This window comes from Phaethon aethereus (genome assembly GCF_964289735.1).
Source record: "Phaethon aethereus genome assembly, chromosome: 6".
NCBI classification, from domain to species: domain Eukaryota; kingdom Metazoa; phylum Chordata; class Aves; order Phaethontiformes; family Phaethontidae; genus Phaethon; species Phaethon aethereus.
In genome coordinates, this window is record NC_138580.1 from 43,451,567 (window position 1) to 43,471,562 (window position 19,996).

The 19,996-nt window shown below is 61.7% G+C and overlaps 2 protein-coding genes across 2 annotated transcripts; both read right to left on the bottom strand.

Moving 5' to 3' along the window:
- Positions 1-920: 920 nt before the first annotated feature.
- FTCD (formimidoyltransferase cyclodeaminase) lies at positions 921-7,125 on the bottom strand (the record flags this gene model as incomplete). Its single annotated transcript, XM_082001155.1, has 14 exons — positions 6,967-7,125; positions 5,988-6,171; positions 5,491-5,619; positions 5,211-5,299; positions 4,779-4,958; positions 4,538-4,675; positions 4,108-4,239; positions 3,408-3,469; positions 2,505-2,634; positions 2,214-2,375; positions 1,911-1,954; positions 1,692-1,830; positions 1,204-1,299; positions 921-1,007 (listed from the first exon to the last, which is right to left on the bottom strand). The coding sequence occupies exons 1-14, from the start codon at positions 7,018-7,020 to the stop codon at positions 921-923; spliced, it is 1,626 nt and encodes a 541-aa protein (XP_081857281.1). The 5' UTR covers positions 7,021-7,125.
- Positions 7,126-18,726: 11,601 nt separating this feature from the next.
- On the bottom strand, positions 18,727-19,748 carry LOC309406384 (feather beta keratin-like; the record flags this gene model as incomplete). The annotated part of the gene is made up of 2 exons (XM_082001526.1): positions 18,727-19,043; positions 19,715-19,748. The coding sequence occupies 2 exons, from the start codon at positions 19,746-19,748 to the stop codon at positions 18,727-18,729; spliced, it is 351 nt and encodes a 116-aa protein (XP_081857652.1).
- Positions 19,749-19,996: the final 248 nt, after the last annotated feature.

A 19,996-nucleotide genomic window follows, 5' to 3' on the forward strand; every position in this document is an offset into this window, starting at 1 on the left:
GGCACAAAGGTCCCACAGGGCTGATAAAAACCGGGGACGGAGGGTGGCGGTTTCACCTCCCGGCATCAGGTGATGATGGGGTGACTCAGGTGTCCCCACCATGAACCCTGGCTCGGTGCTCCCAGCATGGGCACTGTGTGCGGGGTGGGGGGCTGGCACGGGGGTCACCCTCTCGCCGGCGCTGCTGTGGGACAGCGGGGCTCAGAGTCCAGCTAATGACTCCCTGTGACACCGCTCAGGGTGCTGCCATGGTGGGCAGGGGGAGGAGGCGATATCCACCGTCAGCCCCCATCAACAGAGGCAGGAGGCAGGGCTGGATGCCCCAATGCTCAGGTCTTCCTCTTGGGGGGTGTATGAGGAGGGGGTCAGAGCTCCTCCTGTCCTATCCCCATCTCCCCGCTAACGCCCCCGATGCTGCCCCGCATTCGGCAGCCCTCCCTTCCCGGCCAGTGAGCAACGCAGCGGGCTGGTCTCATCACGCACCTCCAAGAAGACACCTTGCAGAAAGGAACTGGGTCTTTCCCCAGCCCTGTGGGCAAGGGGGTATCTTGGGGGGCTTCTGGGCACAGAAACACACAAGGGTGTGTGGGACCCTTGGGTGCTCATGCACAGGGTTCTCCTCCTGGGCAGCGCCATGGGGTCCCTGCCGTCCCCTCCGTTGGGAGCCCTGTGGTCCCAGGCACTGCCAGCCCAGCCAGCTCCTTCTGCCACAGGGATGCGGGGATGGAGACTGGGGTCTGAGCCCCAGACAGCAAAAATCACCCTTGGCCAGGGAAAGGCCAGCAGAGGACATGATGCTGGGATCTGCCTGAGCAGAGCAGCTCTCCCGAGGCGGACATCGAAGGAGCCCAGGCAGGGATGAGTGTGTTTCCCAGCTGTATTTGCCACTGCAGAGCTCCCATCCCGTCCCCGAGCCCCTCTCAGGCCACCCGCTTCTCCAGCAGCGCCAGCACGAGTGCCGAGCCTTGCTTCGCCTCCTCCAGCAGCCCGGAGACCTTCTGCGACATCTGCACGGGGAGGGAGACAGTGCCTCATCTGCCTCTCCAGAGGACAGAAGAGCCACCCACCGTCCACCCCACGCATCCCGCTGGTGGCAAAGGGAGGGGGTGCCCGGGCACCAGGAGTCCCAGGGGCTTCATCTCCATCTCTGTCCCACCTCATCCCTGCCACCAGGGCTGGGGCACACACATGGCCCCCGCTCACCGCAAGCTTGAACTTCTCATCCGTTATGTCTTTGAGGTTGATCATCACATTGAAGTAAGCTCCGAACACAGCCGCTTCCAGCATTTTGGCTCCCACCTGGGAAAAGAGGCTTGCGAGAAGCTCTCCTGCTGGACCTGAGCACCACCACACGGTCCTGCAGCAGGGCCCCCGCCCTCCGCAACCCAGCGGCACGCAACACTTTCCAACATGGTATTTTCAGGACATGGCTCTGCCGGTGGGAACCACCCGTGGCCTTGCCACACAGGTGGGAAAACTCAGGCAAGGGCTAGTGGAGGTCAACTCTCTCCTACAAGGGTTGCAAGCTGCCAAAAATTTAGCGGGTGGAAACCACTGTCTGGTTTGGGAAGCGTGGATGGAGAGACGCACCCCGGAGGTCAGCAGACGATGGGATACTTTGCAGGGAAAAGCGGTGAGCCCAGCAGCCTACGAAGCGCCGGCCGGGGCAGCGCGTGAGCCCAGGGCCGTACCTGGATGTCGGATTTGCAGGCCAGGTTGCAGTGGCGTGCCAGCTCCTTCAGAGCAGGCCAGAGCCCGCTCACCTTCTCTGCCAGGGCACAGGGCACCCTCACGGCTGTCTTCAGCCCCTGTTGCATGGCAGCCGTGCGTCTGGAAGGGGGGACAGCCCCAGGGTGAGCGCCGGCTGGCCGTGCTCCACCGGTCCGCAAGCCCCCACCAGCCCAGCTCACCTCTCCCGCTCTTCAGGGGTGCTTTTTGGCAACTTCATAGCTTCCTGCGGGCAAAGAAAAGCAGATTTGCTGCTCTTTGCTCCAAGACCCCGCGTGCCTTTCATGGGGGGCCAGGGCAGAGCCAATAGCCCCCATGCTCTTGCAAACCTCCTTGAGGTGATGATGTTCCTTCCCCTGGCCCTGGCTTGGGCTGAGGTCACAGCCCTGCTCCTAAGGACACCGGGGCACAGCGATGCCGGCCCCCCTCCCAGCTGGAAAGCCCCCCGCTTCCCCGCGGGATGTCTGCCGCCGCTGAGACCTCACCATGTAGCTGCTGAAGGCGCGGGAGTCGGCATCCACCATCGCCACCAGCTCATCCATGGCCCGGTGGAAGGGGGGGATCAGCTTCCTCATGATGGGGTCCAGCTCCTCAAACTGCCGCTTCCCGTAGCTCATCAGCCCCACCATGCAGCCCAGTGCCGCTCCCTGCCAAGGCGCAGGGGTAAACCCTCCAGCAGGACACAGTGCCCTCCACCACCGCCTGCACTCGGGGGCTCGGCACACCCAGAGGACCCCCAGGCAGGCAGGGACCCCACCCCGGCGTGGGGCACGTACCAGAGCGGCCGCGGCTGCGGACACGGAGCCTCCTCCCGGTGCTGCCGACCGCCCACCCACTGCTCGCACGAAGGCGCCCAGCGGCTTGGCCACCAGCCCCCCGTCCACCTCTCCTGCCTGCACCAGGTACCTGCGGCACAGCAGCCCCGTGGGTCAGAGCCCCCCAGGGTCAGGGACACCCGCCACCACCATCCGGTCCCTCCTCACCCCGTGCTGCCCTCCCTACCAGGTTTTCATCCACCCTTTGGCTCTGCAGGTGAATGAGAAGGGGGTTAGCCAAAAAAAACCCGGCAGGAGGGTTGGGGAGAGGACAAGGAGCCCCGTGGGGACAGACGGACAGCTGGGGAGCACATGTCCTGGTGGTGTGGGGGATTGCTCTGCATGAGACAGGGTGGGCTTATTCAAACAGCATTTGGTGGGACAGAAACACGCCTGCAGGCACGTCCCCGGGGGGGGACGACAAGGAGCTAAAGTACATGTCCTGATTCCACCTCGGCACGGGTGGATTTCCCTTCCTTTCCCCCACGTGGGGTTTACACTGGGTTCTGCGGCACGGCTTCTCTCCTTGGAGGGCAGCGTGTGAGCTGGAGGCAGTGGAATTTGGGCTGGGGATGGGGTGGAGGATTTAACGCATACATGCTCAAGTTTGGCCACGAAACCCACTCCCGCTGCCTGCCCGGGTGACCTGGAGCCCCCCCGCCCCATGTTCACAACCATCAACATTTGGGAGCTGGGACCACCCCGCGCCTGCACGACACCCGGCAGGGGTGTCCCCTGGGCGTGACGAGGCGCTGGGTGCAGGTACCACTCCCAAAACAAGCTGAGCGCAAGACGCAGGCAGCGGGATCCCCCCGCGCAGGCAGGGATGGGCACCATGATGAGCAGCAGGGTGGGGGTCCCTACTCGATGACGCGCTCCCGGGGGTGAAACGGAGACAGGGAGTCCAGGCCCAGCCGGCTGACCACCTGCAAGGAGCGGCACCGCTGCGTCAGCCCCGTCGCAGTAAGTCCCGTTGCATCCTCATTCCCTGATGTTAATTGACCATGGGTGACCCAGCCCTAGGACAGAGTTGCTTGGGCCACCACCCAGGGAGAGGACAGCCACCATCACCAGCCCGCCCTACGAACGGCTGGAAACTGCACCGATAAATAATTAGCTTGCTCTTATCTAGCACGTTCCCCATAGGGTGGAAAAGCCCCTCCCTCCTGCAGCTGAAAAGCAGAGCCCGTCTCCTTGTTTCCAGCTGACGTCGGTGCCGGGGCAGTTTCCCATAACGCGACGCGCTGTCCTTGAGCTCTGGGGCGGGCTCCTTCCCCTCCTGGCCTCCATGCAGGCAGGCTGGGCAGCTGCTGCCTGCACTCTGTCCTCTGGGGTGGGCTCTCTGCTCCCTGAGCACCTCAGTGTCCTCAGGACAGTAAAGCAACTCATCCCACTTGCTGTGCCCTCACAGCTTGCCAGGCACCATCCCTGGAGACCAGTGTCACGCCTGGGGGCTGCCACGGTCCCCAGCCTCTGCTCAGTGCCACTTTGGGAGGCTGAGAGGGGTGGGTGTGTCTCTCTCATGATCCCACCCTTGTATTGGTACCAGCAGGAGCCACGTTACCAGCCTGATCTTCTGTTCCTCCTCCAGGATGAAGAGTTTTTCCTTCTTGATGTAAAACTCAGCTGTGTCCAGCATGGCCTTCTTGGGGACAAGCCCCACCAGCTGGGACCCCACCACGGGGAGGTTCAGTGCCTGCGAAGGACATCGGAAACACGACTGTCCCCAGAGCCAGCTGCCCTGCCACCGCTACCACCCCAGCCTGGTGGTCCTCATCCCTTCCTGGGACCTGGGGAGCTCATGGAAAAGCCTTCAATGGAGAAGCTGAGCTTTCAGCGTTTTCATGCCGTTCGGTGCTCTGCCCAGCTTGCCTGAGCTGAGCACGAGATAAAGCAGAGCCTGACCTGGGGATGGCAAGAAAAACTTGGAGGGAGACATTCTCTTGCAAAGCCCCCATTGAAACACGCGTGGTGTGCTGCCCCACGCCACCCACCTCTGCATCTCGGCAGACCTCCTCATAGACGACGTGGAGCGGCGTGGTCTCAAAGTCCAGCAGGTTCGTCGAAACCTGGGCTATATTCTCTTCCTCCAAATACCAGCCGATGCCCTGCACCTTCTTCAAGCGCCCAGGCTGCCAAGAACTGCCATGGTCAAGGCATGGCCCAGGAGGCATGGCCCAGGAGGCATGGGGGGTGAGCAGGTCTGCTCCCGGTGTGCCACCGGCATCGGGGTACCTGGTCGGCGCTGCGACCCTGCTCACGGAGGTTGAGGGCGATGCGGTGAGCCAGCTCCTTGGTACACAGCAGGTTGACATTGTACGCGATAAGGAAGGTCCGTGCACCCGTCACCGTGGCCCCCCACCGGGGAACAAAGGTTGGGGGCCCAAAATCGGGAGCCCACTCTGGTTTTGCAAGCTGGGGAGGAAGGAGGAGACCGCGTGGGTTGGCACCGCCAAGCAGCACGAGCCACCCTCCCGGCGATGGCATCTCTCTCCCCAGCTGGCATCCGCCATGACCACCTCCACGTTCAGCAGCACCCAAAGCATTTCATCAGCTCTTCTCGGTGTGAAGGGACTATGCCGGCCCCCGGCACCCTCCCCGAAGCCGGGGAGGTGCGGCTCGGCTCTGCGTGGCCCCTGCGGCCCAGCCGGGCCCTGCCAGGCTCACCTTCTCGGGGAGCGCCTCGTACTCCCCAGCGCGGACGGCGGGCAGGGCTTTCCTGCTCTGCTCCCGCGCCGCCTCCCCGTACAGGTAAACTGCAAGACAGAGCCGGGGGTGAGCACCGCCGGGCAGGGGCTGGCAGCATGTTGTCTGGCAGAGTCCGGTTTTGCCCATTTGGGAGCAAACCCCATTTGGTTAAGCTTTCGCAAAAAGGTGTGCACTTTCTCCACAGCTGGAAACATGTGGGGTGGGACGGGACGGGCAGAAGTTCCTGTCCCCAACTCACCAGGCACCCCCAGCTCCGCTGCCAAGCGCTGCCCAAAGATGTGGGCGCAGGTGACGCACTCCTCCATGCTGACGTTCATCACCGGCACGAAGGGGCAGACGTCCAGGGCCCCCATGCGAGGGTGTTCGCCTGGTGACAGGGCAGATACAAAGATGGCAGCTGGGAAGACCAAGCAAACAAGGAGGGAGGACGGTCCTTTCCCAGCCTCTTTGGCAGACCGGGCGCTGCTGCCGGGAGGAAGGTTCAGTTTGCAGCAGTAATGTCTCCTCCAGCCCAGGGACAGGAGGGATTCAGCTTCTCTGGACCAGGAGGATGAGCAAGAGCTTCGCACGCTCCCACCACCATCCATCCCAGCAGTCGCTGCAGCAACACGCCGTGCGTGGCCACCGGCAGCTGATTTTAGCTCCAGCCATGCCAGGTGCGTGCCGAGCCACCCACGCACCGCAGCCAAGGAACGCTCCACACCAGACCAGCTCCGGCGCCGCCCCCAAGCTCACCCTTGTGCCGGCTCATGTCAATGAGCTGCCCGGCCACACGGGCCGCGCTCAGTGCCCCTTCGACGACGGCCTCGGGGGACCCCACGAAGGTATAGACGGTGCGGTTGGTGGAGGCGCCGGCGTCCACGTCCAGCAGCGTGCAGCCCGGCGTCTGGGAGATGGCCTGCCCCACCGCATCGATCACCTGCCGGACAGTGGAGGTGGGCACAGCGGCTGAGCTGGCTGGAGCCCCGCCACAACCCCGGCTTCACAAGGTGGGGGGACGCCTTTTCTCAGCTCTCCGCCTTCCCACCTGGGATTGGTGGGGAAAAACCCTTCCCAGCTGGGGTTGCGGATGACCCCATGATCGGGGGGGATGCAGCCCACTCCTACCCGGGGCGTTTGGGACACCCTGGCTCCCAGCGAGCCCAGACCTCCCATGGTGGAGGACAGACGCCCGACTGCTGCTGCACATCAGAAAGCACCACCACAAACTGCAGCTCCTGAGGATACTATCCCCTGCAAGCTTCAAAACAGATTTTGCTCTGCAAAGCCTGTTCCCTGGCAGAAGGAGTGGTTTTGTTGTAATTTTGGGTTTGCTGAGCCCCCCTGGCCCCGGCAGGGCCAAAGTTCAGCCTAGGGCTGATGCCCAGCACAGATCCCATTAACCTGGACGGCGTGTTTCGGAACAACAACTGCAAGCGATATTTCTCTAAGGGACTATGCCAAGACCACCCTGAGCTACAGTGTTACAGCAACCTGCAGGCAGTGAGGCGGGGAGGATCTGAGCCCCCACTTCTCACCGATGTGCCAAAAGGGAGCCGGGGCTGCCTTTGGGCATTTTCGGCATTAGCCAGGCAGGGAAACGAGCACAGCACTTCAAAGGAAGCAGGGCCAAGCCTGGCAGCGGGTGCTGCCAGCACAGCCCCTCTGCCAGGGCAGCCCAGCCGTCTGCACCCCGGCATCGCCCCCCCCGCAGCCCCTCCACACACTCCCTCACCTCCTTGTTATTCCCCTCCGAGAAGTTGGGGACACACTCCACCAGCTTGGCCATGGTCCCAGGCTCTGCCTGCACCCCGCAGCCCCCGGCTCGGCTCCTCGCGCCCTGTGGGTTTGCCTGCCCTTTCCCGTCCCGCTGCAGCGCAAAAGCCTCCCAGCACCCAACCCGTTGCCTCTTCCCCGAGACGGGGTTTCTCATTAACTGCATCGATCAGCGCACAGGAGTCAGAACGGGTCTTGGATAAACAACGTGGTACTGTCCCTTCAGCGTCTGGAACAGCTCCGGGCACAAGGGCGCTGCCCGCTTGCCAGGGCGAGCCTTCAACGCTAATTACCGCCAGCACAAATTAATTGCTAGGAGAAGGTGATGCCAAACAAAGAAAAGTATCTATCTGCTGTGCCTACAGGATGGGACACCTGCTCCAGCCCAGGGCACAGCAACAGGACCTCAGCACTACATGTAGACAGTGGGGGACAGCTGCTTCCCAGGAAGCCAGCGTGGGCACCCCAGGACCCCCAGCGTGGGCGCCCATGGCGGCGGGTAAAATCTCTCGCTGTGAGCAGGATTCGAACCTGCGCAGGGAAACCCTATTGGATTTCGAGTCCAACGCCTTCACCCCTCGGCCATCACAGCCCCAGCCCCGGGCACCCGGGGGACACACCTGCCCCCCGCCCCGGCCCCCCCCGCCCCCCCCCGTGCGCCCCATTTCCCTGGGAAGCGGCAAGTCTGCGGGGCGGCCGGTGCATCCCCGCACCCCCCCGGCCCCGCTCTGCGCCCCAGGGCCGGGCGGCGGGGCCCGGCCCCGAAAAGCAGCGCCCAGGGCAGCGGGGGGCGCGGGCAGCGCCGCCCCCCGGCACCCCCGTGCCCGGCACAGGCTGGGGGTGCGCGGGCAGCTGCGCACCCCGGCTCGTTGGTCTAGGGGTATGATTCTCGCTTAGGGTGCGAGAGGTCCCGGGTTCAACTCCCGGACGAGCCCTCCTTTTGGGCACCCGCCGCCGGCCACAGGCCCCGCGGGCACAGGCCACGGATGGGGCGACATCCCCGGTGGCCGCTCTGCCCGCGGCTGCGCTGCGGGATGGGGCACGGGCACGGCTCTGCAGCCGCGGCTCCCGCAGCGGCTCGGCTGCCCGCCCTGGCACAGCTACACGCAGCCCCTCACCCCGCGTCTGCCCCAAGAACACCGTGCCCCTGCTCTGCCCCAGAGCCCCCCACCCTGTCCCGGCCGCATTCACAGCCTGGGGCACCCGCGGGACACCCAGTGCCTGCAAAGCCCTGACCCCCACGGTCAGCAGCTCCGGGGCGCTGGGAAGGAAGCAGCAACAGGATTTCCTGGGGGTGATGAGAAAGCCAGGTCGAAGGGGACATCGGCTTTGGGGGGTGCCCCATGGAGGGAGAAGGGCAGGGGGTGATGCTGCAAAGCACCAGCCATTTCAACCACTGCAAGGGCCAGGGAGGTGGTTTTGAGGAGGAAATCCCCAGAGATGGTGGGAATTGGAGATTTTGGGCACTAATGCCCCACGGCCACCTCCAGATGCTGCATCCATGGACCAGGGATGGTGAGAGGAACCTCCCTGCTCCCACAGTCTGCCAAGGGACACACATGGTCTCAGCTGCCCCACAGGCCCCCAAAAGCGTGTGGGGCGCAGTGACTGGGGGTGCAGTGAGGTGCAGCACCCCGGCTCGTTGGTCTAGGGGTATGATTCTCGCTTAGGGTGCGAGAGGTCCCGGGTTCACCTCCCGGACGAGCCCTCCTTTTGGGCACCCGCCTGCCCCAGGGGTGTGTGCGACTGTGGCATAACCGGGGCACGGCGAGGGCAGCGGTGCCGGCACACTGGGGTGGGTGCCCCATCCTGGCTGGGCACGTCCCCGTGGGCAGGCCGGACCCCCACGAGCTGGCAGTGAGGTGCTGTCGGGTGCGTGGGCAGGGGCCCGGGGGGGTGGGGAAAGGGGCCTCGGAGGCAGCGCTGGGCACCGCAGAGCCCAGCGGGTGCTGCCGGCAGCCCCTGCCCAGAGGGTCCGTTCCTGGGGTCAGGGCCCTGGGGGCAGAGCAGGGCGAGCGGTGGGCAGTGGGGCAGCAGTGGGGCTGAGGGGACTTGGCCAGGCCCCCACGGCTGCCCAGGCACAGGGGATGTAGCTCAGCGGGAGAGCGCTTGCTTTGCGTGTAAGAGGCCCTGGGTTCAACCCCCAGCATCTCCACGTCCTTTTGCCCCCAGTGAAGTGGACTGGGGCACTGGGTGCCCAAAAGGAGGGCTGGTCCAGGAGGTGAACCCGGGACCTCTCGCACCCTAAGCGAGAATCATACCCCTAGACCAACGAGCCGGGGTGCTGCACCTCACTGCACCCCCAGTCACTGCGCCCCACTCGCTTTTGGGGGCCTGTGGGGCAGCTGAGGCCGTGTGTGTCCCTTGGCAGACTCTGGGAGCAGGGAGGTTCCTCTCACCGTCCCTGGTCCATGGATGCAGCATCTGGAGGTGGCTGCGGGGCATTAGTGCCCAGCATAGAATCATAGAACCACAGAACAATTTGGGCTGGAAGGGACCTTTCAAGGCCATCTAGTCCAACCCCCTGCAGTGAGCAGGGACATCTTCAAATTGAGCAGATCGCTCAGAGCCCTGTCCAGCCTGATCTGGGGTGTTTCCAGGCATGGGGCATCTACCACGCCTCTGGGCAACCTGGGCCAGGGCTTCACCACCCTCATCTTGAAAAATTTCTTCCTTGGATCTAGTCTGAATCTCCCGTCTTTTCGTTTAAAACTGTTACCCCTTGTCCTATCACTACAGGCCCTGCTAAAATGTCTGTCCCCACCTTTATTCTAAGACCCCTCTCAGCCCTGGCAGCTGCAGGAAGGTCTCCCCGGAGCCTTCTCTGCTCCAGGCTGAGCCCCCCCAGCTCTCCCAGCCTGTCCTCCCAGCAGAGCTGTTCCAGCCCTCAGAGCGTTGCTGGGGCCTCCTCTGGCCCCGCTCCAGCAGGTCCATGTCTCTCCTGTGCCGAGGGCTCCAGAGCTGGACGCAGCACTGCAGGGAGGTCTCCCCAGAGCGGGGCAGAGGGGCAGAACCCCCTCCCTCGCCCTGCTGGTCACGCGGCTTTGGGGGCAGCCCAGCACACGGTTGGCTTCTGGGCTGCGGGCGCACATTGCCGGCTCCTGTCCAGCTTTTCATCCACCAAGACTCCCAAGTCCTTCTCCATGGGGCTGCTCTCCATCCCTCACCCCCAGCCTGTGCTGATACCGGGGATTGCCCAACCCTGGGGCAGGACCCTGCACTTGGCCTTGTTGAACCTCAGGAGGTTCACATGGGCCCATTCCTCGAGCTTGTCCAGGTCCCTCTGGACGGCATCCCGTCCCTCAGGCATGTCAACCACACCACTCTGCGTGGTGTCATCTGCAAACTTGCTGAGAGTGCCCTCGATCCCATTGTCTGTGTCATTGATGAAGATATTAAAGAGTACTGGTCCCAGTACGGACCCCTGAGGGACACCACTCATCACTGATCTCCATCTGGACATTGAGCCACTGACCACCACCTCTTGGGTGCGACCATCCAACCAATTCCTCATCCACTGAAAGGGATGAAAGCAATTGGAGAAAGCATCTCCAATTCCCACCATCTCTGGGGATTTCCTCCTCAAAACCACCTCCCTGGCCCTTGCAGTGGTTGAAATGGCTGGTGCTTTGCAGCATCACTCCCTGTCCTTCTCCCTCCATGGGGCACCCCCCAAAGCTGATGTCCCCTTTTGACCTGGCTTTCTCATCGCTCCCAGGAAATCCTGTTGCTGCTTCCTTCCCAGCGCCCTGGAGCTGCTGACCATGGGGGTCGGGGCTTTGCAGGCACTGGGTGTCCCGCGGGTGCCCCAGGCTGCGAATGCGGCAGGGACAGGGTGGGGGGCTCTGGGGCAGAGCAGGGGCACAGTGTTCTTGGGGCAGACGCGGGGTGAGGGGCTGCGTGTAGCTGTGCCAGGGCGGGCAGCCGAGCCGCTGCGGGAGCCGCGGCTGCAGAGCCGTGCCCGTGCCCCATCCCGCAGCGCAGCCGCGGGCAGAGCGGCCACCGGGGATTTCGCCCCATCCGTGGCCTGTGCCCGCAGGGCCTGTGGCCGGCGGCGGGTGCCCAAAAGGAGGGCTCGTCCGGGAGTTGAACCCGGGACCTCTCGCACCCTAAGCGAGAATCATACCCCTAGACCAACGAGCCGGGGTGCGCAGGGGGCACCCAACGCTGATCCTGTCCCCCTCAGCCCCACGGCCCTGGGCGCCCAGAGGCCAACCCCTGCCCAGGACAAGTGTGGTCCATCTCATTCCCCTGTGCTCTCTGGCCATCGGCTCCCCCGGCTCCCCGGGGACGCAGCACAGGGAGATGCGGGGGAGCCCATTTGGCACCCCGGAAAAACGCCACGTCCCTCCTCTCCCAGGGCTGCAAAACCTGGAAAGCCTTGGGAGGGCCTGTGCCCCTGCTGCCCAGGGCCACCACAGCCCCTGCCTGGGGCATTTGGGGGTCCCTGTGCACCCCTGGCTCCCCTGGTCCTGGCCCCCCAACCTCTGCCGCCGGGCCCCCCCGTGCGCCCCATTTCCCTGGGAAGCAGCAAGTCTGCGGGGCGGCCGGTGCATCCCCGCACCCCCCCGGCCCCGCTCTGCGCCCCAGGGCCGGGCGGCGGGGCCCGGCCCCGAAAAGCAGCACCCAGGGCAGCGGGGGGCGCGGGCAGCGCCGCCCCCCGGCACCCCCCGTGCCCGGCACAGGCTGGGGGTGCGCGGGCAGCTGCGCACCCCGGCTCGTTGGTCTAGGGGTATGATTCTCGCTTAGGGTGCGAGAGGTCCCAGGTTCAACTCCCGGACGAGCCCTCCTTTTGGGCACCCGCCGCCGGCCACAAGGCCCCATGGGGATGGGGAACAGACAGGGCGATGCTGCATGGCTCAGGGGGGACGGGCGGCCTCGGCAGTTCGGCCATGTCGCCTCTGACGGGACGGTCCCGCCACCGCCGGGAGCAAGGTGCTGCCCGCTGCCCCGTGGGTGAAGAGACCTGGTGCAGCCACGGCCGGGGCTGGACTCTCCTGGGTGGGAAGGGGCTGCCGGGGCAGTGGGGGACGGCACAGCAGGGCCCTGCTGCCACCACCACCCCGGTGGGCAGCTCTGCCTGGGGCAGAGGCAGATCGCTTATAAAGGAACCAGACACCGGCATTTCCAGGGAGCAAGGAGGAGAGACCCTGGTGCGTGGGTGAGAGCAGTTTTGGGGATGTCTGCTCGGAAGCACCAGCCATTTCCCTCCGTGCCATAGCTCCTCTGGGTTTTCAGGGAGGAAAAGCGTGGAGATGCTGGGGGTTGAACCCAGGGCCTCTTACATGCGAAGCAAGCGCTCTCCCGCTGAGCTACATCCCCCTGCGCGGGGCTGTCCCTGGCACCGCAGCGGCAGCTCCCTGGGCAGGCGCCATGCGTGGCAGCACCCAGACTTGTTGACACCAGTGTTGGTTGAGAGAGAATCCCGAGGGACACGCCATGGGGTGTTTTTTCCAGGTAGCTGGGGGATGGCAGGGCTCGCCCGTCTGTCCCGGCTCCGCAGAGAGGAGCAGGGCTGCATTCCCAAAGAAGGGGTTGATCCAAAAGGAGGGCTCGTCCGGGAGTTGAACCCGGGACCTCTCACACCCAAAGCGAGAATCATACCCCTAGACCAACGAGCCGGGGTGCTGCACCCCACTGCACCCCACTGCACTACCAGCCCCTCCGCCTCCCACATTTTTGGGCTGGGGGTGCAGCTGAGGCTGTGTGTTTCCCCCAGCACACCTGCAGCCTGCAGGTGCCAGGAAGCATCCCCAGCCCAGCCGGGCCCACAGGCAGCCCTGGGGCTTTTCTGGGGGGCATGGGGAGCTCTGGCAGCCCCGCAGCCAGCAGGGAGGGGGCTCTGGGGAGGCAAAAGCTGGAGATGCTGGGGGTTGAACCCAGGGCCTCTTACATGCAAAGCAAGCGCTCTCCCGCTGAGCTACATCCCCTTGCATCGGGGCCACCTCGCTCCTGGCTCTTGTGGGTCTACAGGGACGTGTCCAGCACTGATGCCATTGTGCCAGTACTGCTGCCCTCGCCGTGCCCGGGTTATGTCACGGCCCCATGCAGTGCCAGGGAAGGCGGGTGCCCAAAAGGAGGGCTCGTCCGGGAGTTGAACCCGGGACCTCTCGCACCCGAAGCGAGAATCATACCCCTAGACCAACGAGCCGGGGCAGAGCCATTGCCCCTGCCCTCGGCCACTGTGCTGCATCCACCCGTGGGGCCGTGGGCACAGTGTGATGGCTCCTGGGTGCCCCCATCTCCCATCAGCACCCTTCAGAAACCCATTTCACATTGTCCCAGGGCTAACGATCTCCCTCTCCCCTGCCCCACAGGGGCCGGTGTGGGTTTGGGACAAAGGACAGGAGCTGCGAGTGCCGGCCTATGGGGAAATGCCCCCAGCCATTCCCCTTGCCCAGCCCACAGGAGCTGCCAGCCGTGGGGTCAGCCGGGTGCTGGCGCTGGGGCTCCCACAGGTGCCGTGGAGAGCAGGACTGGGAGGACAGCTCTGGGGCAGAGCGGGACGGGGGTCTGGGTGCAGTCCCCGAGGGGAGGGCTGCCTGTAGCTGTGCCGGCGTGGGAAGCCAAGCTGCTGAGGGACCCCCGGCTGCACAGCCGTCAGCATGCCCACACGTGAGGATCCCCCTCCACACAGGACAGCCGCAGGGGCAACGGGGAGAAGAGACGATTTTCAGACAGCCTGCCCGCAGCGAGCCTCCGATGCGAATTATGTCGCACTGCAGGCTGTGCCAGAGCAAGGGTTCCCTCCCTGGGGCATGTCCGACCCCCGGAGCTGACCCGGCGAACCGGGAGGAAGGATCAGGCGCAGGCAGCGCAGGCAAGCCTCGCTCCTCTCCCCTGCCCTGGAAATCACGGCGGAGTGGGGAGGAGCGGGCAGCGGGAGCACCGCACCCCCGTGATTTCCAGGTCACGTAACCCACCGTGGCTGCCCGGCTCCTTCAGCCCCACGCTTCCAGCGCTATCGCCAGCCCCCTTACGCAGCAGCCACCAGATCACCCTTCTCCTCTTTGGGAAACATGCAGACACCTAGTTCTCAGCAAACATGAATTAACAGCCTTGGAATATTTAACTGAATGCTTCTTGAGTGTGAAACACAAGTCCACAAATATTTCACTCCCAGGACCCTGTAAACCATTGGGCTTTGGGCTCCGCTTTCACTGCACTCATCCCTGCCTCTTCCCGAAGGCTGCCCTCCCCAGGGGAGAAGCTCAGAGGAGAAGGGGGGTGTAGGACAGCCGGGAGCGGTGCCTGGTAACGATTTGGGCTCAGGGCAAGACACGGTGCTGGCAGAGCCAACGGGGCTGCGGGCTCACTGGGGTGCAAGCCTTGTGAGCCCCACTCCCACAGGTAGCACCAGGAGGGCCAGACCGGGATGCCAGTGCCTTTTGATTTGGGTGCTTCTTCCCCCGTGACTCACGCGTGTGGCTGGCCTGTTATTTTCCTGCTTTACGGGATTTCCAGCCCCGGGGAAGCACCGGAGCCCTTGCTGGAGCCATTGCCTGTCTGGGTCCCCAGGCTGGCACAGGGCCCGTGGGTGGCGGGGGGGGCTCTGAGAAACGACGGCAAGCCCCCACCCTGCCATCGGTCTGTGGATGCCAGGCAGGGTGTCCTCTTGGTGGTATCCTCTCCTGCCTCTCGTCCTGGCCATGCATCCACTGCCTCTCCTCTTCCTAACGCCTAAGAGCAGGAGTACCCTCTGCTTTGATGGGAAATTGTTTTGCGATGCTTTGGTGGGTGAGGAAGGAGATTTTTATTGGCAATCCATCTCAGTCTGCCATGCCTGCCGGCTCCCAGCTCCAGGGGCCCTGTCTGCACTGGCTGGCTCCAGGATGCATGTCCCCAAGGCCAGGAGTCTTTGCCCCGGCATGGAGGATGGGGGACACTGCCTGTTGAGGCCAGCTAGGACTCCTGGCTGGAGTGGGGTATGCCTTTTGCAGTCCAACAAAGGTGCTGGTGATGGATCTGTCTCTTCATGCTGTCCCACTGCTGTGAGTCACCAGCATTTTTGTCTTCTCATCTGTATGTGCAGAGAAGCCACAGATAGATGTGCTGGGGTTGTGTAGACCCAGCAATCATCCAGCCGCACCAACCCCTCCATCCCTATCACCAGTCCCATGCTGCCCAGAGCTTCCACTCCTGATGGTCCTGCTCACTTACTACTCACACCAGACTTCCATTTTCCATGACAACTCTCTATGTTTCTCCATTTGTTCCAACTCAAACCATGACTTCATCCCTCCTACCCACCTACTCCATCCCTAGATGGGGCACAGTACCCACCACCATACGAAACGCTCACTGTGCTTCTGTTGGCTTCCTCAAGCAGGCAAATGCAGAGAAACCCGAGCAAGCCTATTTTCCACATGTGGTGGTGCAGACTGGGGTGTCCTCATGGTACACACACCCCAAAGAGGAGATCGACAACCCCATGGATGTGATCCTAAAATGGGAAGCTACCTCCATCACCTTCCCAGGCCCTGTTGAGCTGGAATAGCCCCCCATGATTTGTGCACTGTAATTTCTGCCGGTGGAGTTGACTTCACCAAAGCAAAGGATAGAAGAAAGAAAATGGAGGCAAATAGGGGTCTCCAGAAAGCAGTGGCTGCTGTAGGAGGAGGATGATGAGTGAGAGCAGGGAGAAGGCTTTCTCCAAGGATGTGAGGGAAGATGGGAAGTGAGCAGAAGACATGAAACTCAACAGATGCATGCATGGCCAAAGGGTTGTTCCAAAACAACCTAAACTGGCTAAGCTCCAGGCTTTTCTGAGAGATGCTTCTGCTGCTGCTGTTGAAAGACGTAAGTAGGAAATGCTGGGGCCAAACCCCAGGACCCAGCTGTTTCCCTCCATGTGTATCCTTCCTCCCACTAAGCATTATTTTTCATTTCAGTCTTGGCATGTAGTTCCCTGTTCCTCACCAGGACCTTTGCCTGCACTGCCTTTGCAGGAACCTGTATTTTAGGGCCTGATCAGCAGGTCTGTGGGGTCCTGCCCTGGGCAAGCGCTGGCTGGGGGGAATACGTGGCAGAGTGAATTCAGGACGGCTCTTGAGCTGGGAGCCAAGACAGCGTGGCTCCCAGCCAGGAGTCACAGCACCCGTGGGAGAGAGGGTGCCAGGTCCCTTGGGATGGGGATCCCTGCAGGGCACCAAGGTCCTCACTTCCCCGACTCTGTCTGCACTAAGGCATCACAATTTTCAAGTCAAATCAAGGACCTGTGTGGATTTTAGTCGTCTTTGAGGCACTGGCTCTTCAGAAACAAAATCTGTGTAAGCTCAAAAACATTGTTATTCTGACCCCCTGGTCCACCCTGGACTGTCCTATGGAACAGACTGGAGGAAGAGAGTTACACCAGCCCCAGATGCCTACAGCTTTCTAACGAAGCTTTAGCTGGAAATTGACTGCTTTTCCTCATTGAGGAGAATTTTGCATCCCAACTCTGTGGACAATTTCTGGAGCTGGGATAAAAATATCTGAACAGTCTTTGGAAGAGGGTTGTGAAACCACACCTCTCTTCTCCTGGTGCTCTGACTGCTGAGCAATTGCCATGTGAATTTTCTCCAAATTAGGAGCACCTCTGTGAAGATCTCCTGAGCAATAAAACCAGTTCAGCCTGGTCAAAGGCTTTTGAAGACCAACATGCTTACAAGCCCATCATAATCCCTCATCATAAACACTCCTAAGCTTTATGCAAATTGCCACACTACCAAAATGCTTAAGGTATGAAAGAAGATTTAAACTATACCCATGGAGGACTTAGTCGCACTATTATTCCTCCTTCCATCACCTGAAAACGTTCTGCTTGATGATACATGGCATCTCAAAAAGAGGATTTACTCAATGCCTGGCTTCTTTTTTCCAGAGACACCTGCATCCCCTTCCTGTAAAACAATAATTGTCCAATTCTCTACTGTGTTCAACTAAAGTCTTGCATCCTAGTCTTTGGGAAGAGCTCAGTATGGATCTCACTGTGGTGTGGCTGGGGATGGGGTTATCCTTGCCCTCCTCTAAATGACCAGCTCACGGGCATGGGACTTGGAGGTCACTCCTCTGAGCAGCAGGGCAAAGCTCCCTGCTGAGTGCCAGTCCAGCTTTTGCTCTTGTCTCTGTATCTGGAGCACACAGGGAAATTACAATTTTTTCTTCATGTCCTCATTATTGTGTTTATATATCTTTCCTGACAGCGTTACCACAGGTCTGAGTGTCCATCACGCCTTGGTGTCTATGAGAAATGTTAGGATGCCTCTCCCCATGACACCTCTGATCAGTCAGTGCTCAGTCAGAGGTCCCAGCAAATTTGGGGTCCCGAATGTCTGTGTGTCCAGAGGAAACCTGGGTAACCCCGCACCGCGTTTCACATCGCAAGCATCCCTCATTCTCTGACGGGGCCGGGGATGCTGCTGTGGGCATGGGCTGCTGGAGAAGGTGCACCCGCAGGCAGGGTGGGATGCCATTCCCTGAGCCACCTGCGCTAGCACCGGGACGCATTCGGCTCATGTTATTCATACGGCTCACTCGAGGCGAATGTCGCGCCTGCACATATGCATGTCTACGTGTGCATGCAGCAGCACAGGACAAAACGTTTCTGCTGCTTCGTTAAGAGATACAGCCAGACACTTCACGCGCCTCACTGCCACCAGGCTACCTAGGTTTGAGCCAGTACATACTTGTTTGTGCAAGGCCCCTTTTGCCACATGCTGTTGTAAAGAGTGAGAATAAAGAGGCTAATGCTTGAGGTCTGGTTTTGCCCTGGTGTATCTTAGGAATTTTTTACTCTTCATCATCACCCATAAAACATTGGGAGAGCTGGGCATAGGATCACCATCCAAAGGAGCATCTCCCAGGAAGCCTGCTTCTGCCTTTTTCCCCTGACCCCACATCCATCCTCCTTAGCTCACCCAAAAAATTGCTGCAAAATGCAGGGTAAATGCCATCTGGAACTGTCAAACCTCTGTGTTCCCACCTCCTCCTCGAGGGAACTGGTGACAAGTCTGCTCCTGCGAGAAGTCCTCCCGAAGCAGGTGCTTGCTATGGGGCAGCAGGAGTGGTTTCCAGGCTGAGAAAGTTGCCTTCGGACTGGTCACAGCAAACCACACACTTACTTCAGGCCAGGGCCGAGCTGAGCAGCAGAAACTCCCATTTCAGACAAAAAAAGAAACCTGCCCCGCCAGCAACAAGTTGCCTCCAGAGCAGGTTACCCCTCCAGACCAGAGGCACAAGGAACACCAGAAGACTCGGGCTATGATGTAGCATGACTTTAATGAGAAGGAGAAGGAGCATAAACCAGTTCAGAGTATGAGAAGTGCATTTCCAGCGCTCGGTAAAGAAATGGATAAACCCCACTCCAGGACAAGCCGATCCCTACAAGGTGTTCCTCTGCCCCACCGCCCCATGACTATCATCTTCTGCCTACAGCCCGCTATAAGCATTTACGCCCAGCCAGCAGCAAACGCTGTGTAGCGCCGCAGGGTGTGACGCCTACGTGGAAATATAAAGTAAGGCTTAGCGAGAAAAAGGTATACAGAGGCTCGGTCTCGAGCGACAAGCTCGCATGGCTCCCTTCCCCCTGGGCAGGGGCTGCGGGTGCCCCCCACAGCTGGGAAACCCATGGGCATTTCCTTAGTTCCCTTCCCCAGTCTTGGTCCTGTGCTTTGTTTGCCCTTCCCGAGGCGGCCGCTCTGCTGGCATCGGCGGGAGGAGGTGGCCGCCGGGGACAGCCCTACAGCCCGCTGCCCAGGCACAGCAGTCCCGCCTTCCCCAGCCCCCGGGCACCGCCGGAGCCCACGGGGACCCCGCAGCACCGCAGGTAGCTCCCGACCGACGCCGACGCCGTGGACCCCACTGTCGTGTTTTGCGGGTAGGAGCTGAGGATGGGCCCGGGCAGGGTGACCACAACGGTGGGGGGCTGGATGACAGCAGTGGAGTCCCCGCAGCGGCGGAAGCAGGGCTGGTTGCAGCTGGTGGCCAGCGGCCGGGGACCGCAGGAGGAGGGCAGGCACAGGTCGTAGCAGGACATTGCTCGGCGAGGACGTAGACCTGAAAGCCAGAGCCAGGGTGTAAATGCAAGGCAGAGGCTGGTCCATCCCCGCTGAGCCCTCATTTAGCAATTCCTATAATAAGAGGTGTGGGAGAGCTAGCTAGAGGGTGAGTTTGGATGGTTTAGAAACCCTGAAGGAAGGCTTTCCAAATGGGCAGGAGCTGGCTTCCGTCTCCCCTCGCCCCGTAACCCGCTCAGGAGAAAGCAAGGAGTTTGGTTTGAGCTGCACGTCTGGGGAAGCTGGAGGCAGGAGGGGCTGAAAGCCCCGAGAGCAGACCCACTTCAGCGCACTGCCTGCCCTCGAGCTGAGGGCAAGCCCTCGGCAAGTGAAGTGCTCACTGAGGCACACCCAGCTCTAGCAAAGCCCACTTAAACCAACGCAACGTGAGCGAGCTCGGCTTCACGTGGGCTGAGCTATCGCATCCCAAGATACAAGGGACCGCTGCTGCCCTTCCATAAACAGGGACACATCCATCCCCGCAACCTTGACATTCTTTTCTTTTTTCAGCAAGGAAAACCATGCAAGGATGCACCCAGCTACCTGGTTACGGACCCTGCAAGCCCTGCATCCCGCAACCCCTCGCACTTTGAACCCCGACCCCTCATTTCAGGACAGAAATAAACCCTTCCCCAACATCCTCCACAGGCAGGAGGGAGGCAGGTAACAAACCTTGAACTCTTGCGGAGAACCGGGCACAAGGCATTGGTGAAAGCAACAGCTCAGTGGGGAGAAGGAGACAGAGCCCGTCTCGACTTACCCAGGCGGTGGAGGCAGCAGCGGTGGCTGGGAGCGGGTGCTGGGGCCGGGTGCCACGCAGGGTTTTATAGGGTGCCCCGGCCCCCGGGGGAGCGGGTGCATACCTTCCACCTGAAACTCCCCAACAACCAGCAGTTTTCTCCTGGAAATCTCCCCCGGCTGATTAAACAGTTCCCTCTTTCATCTGGCATGTTT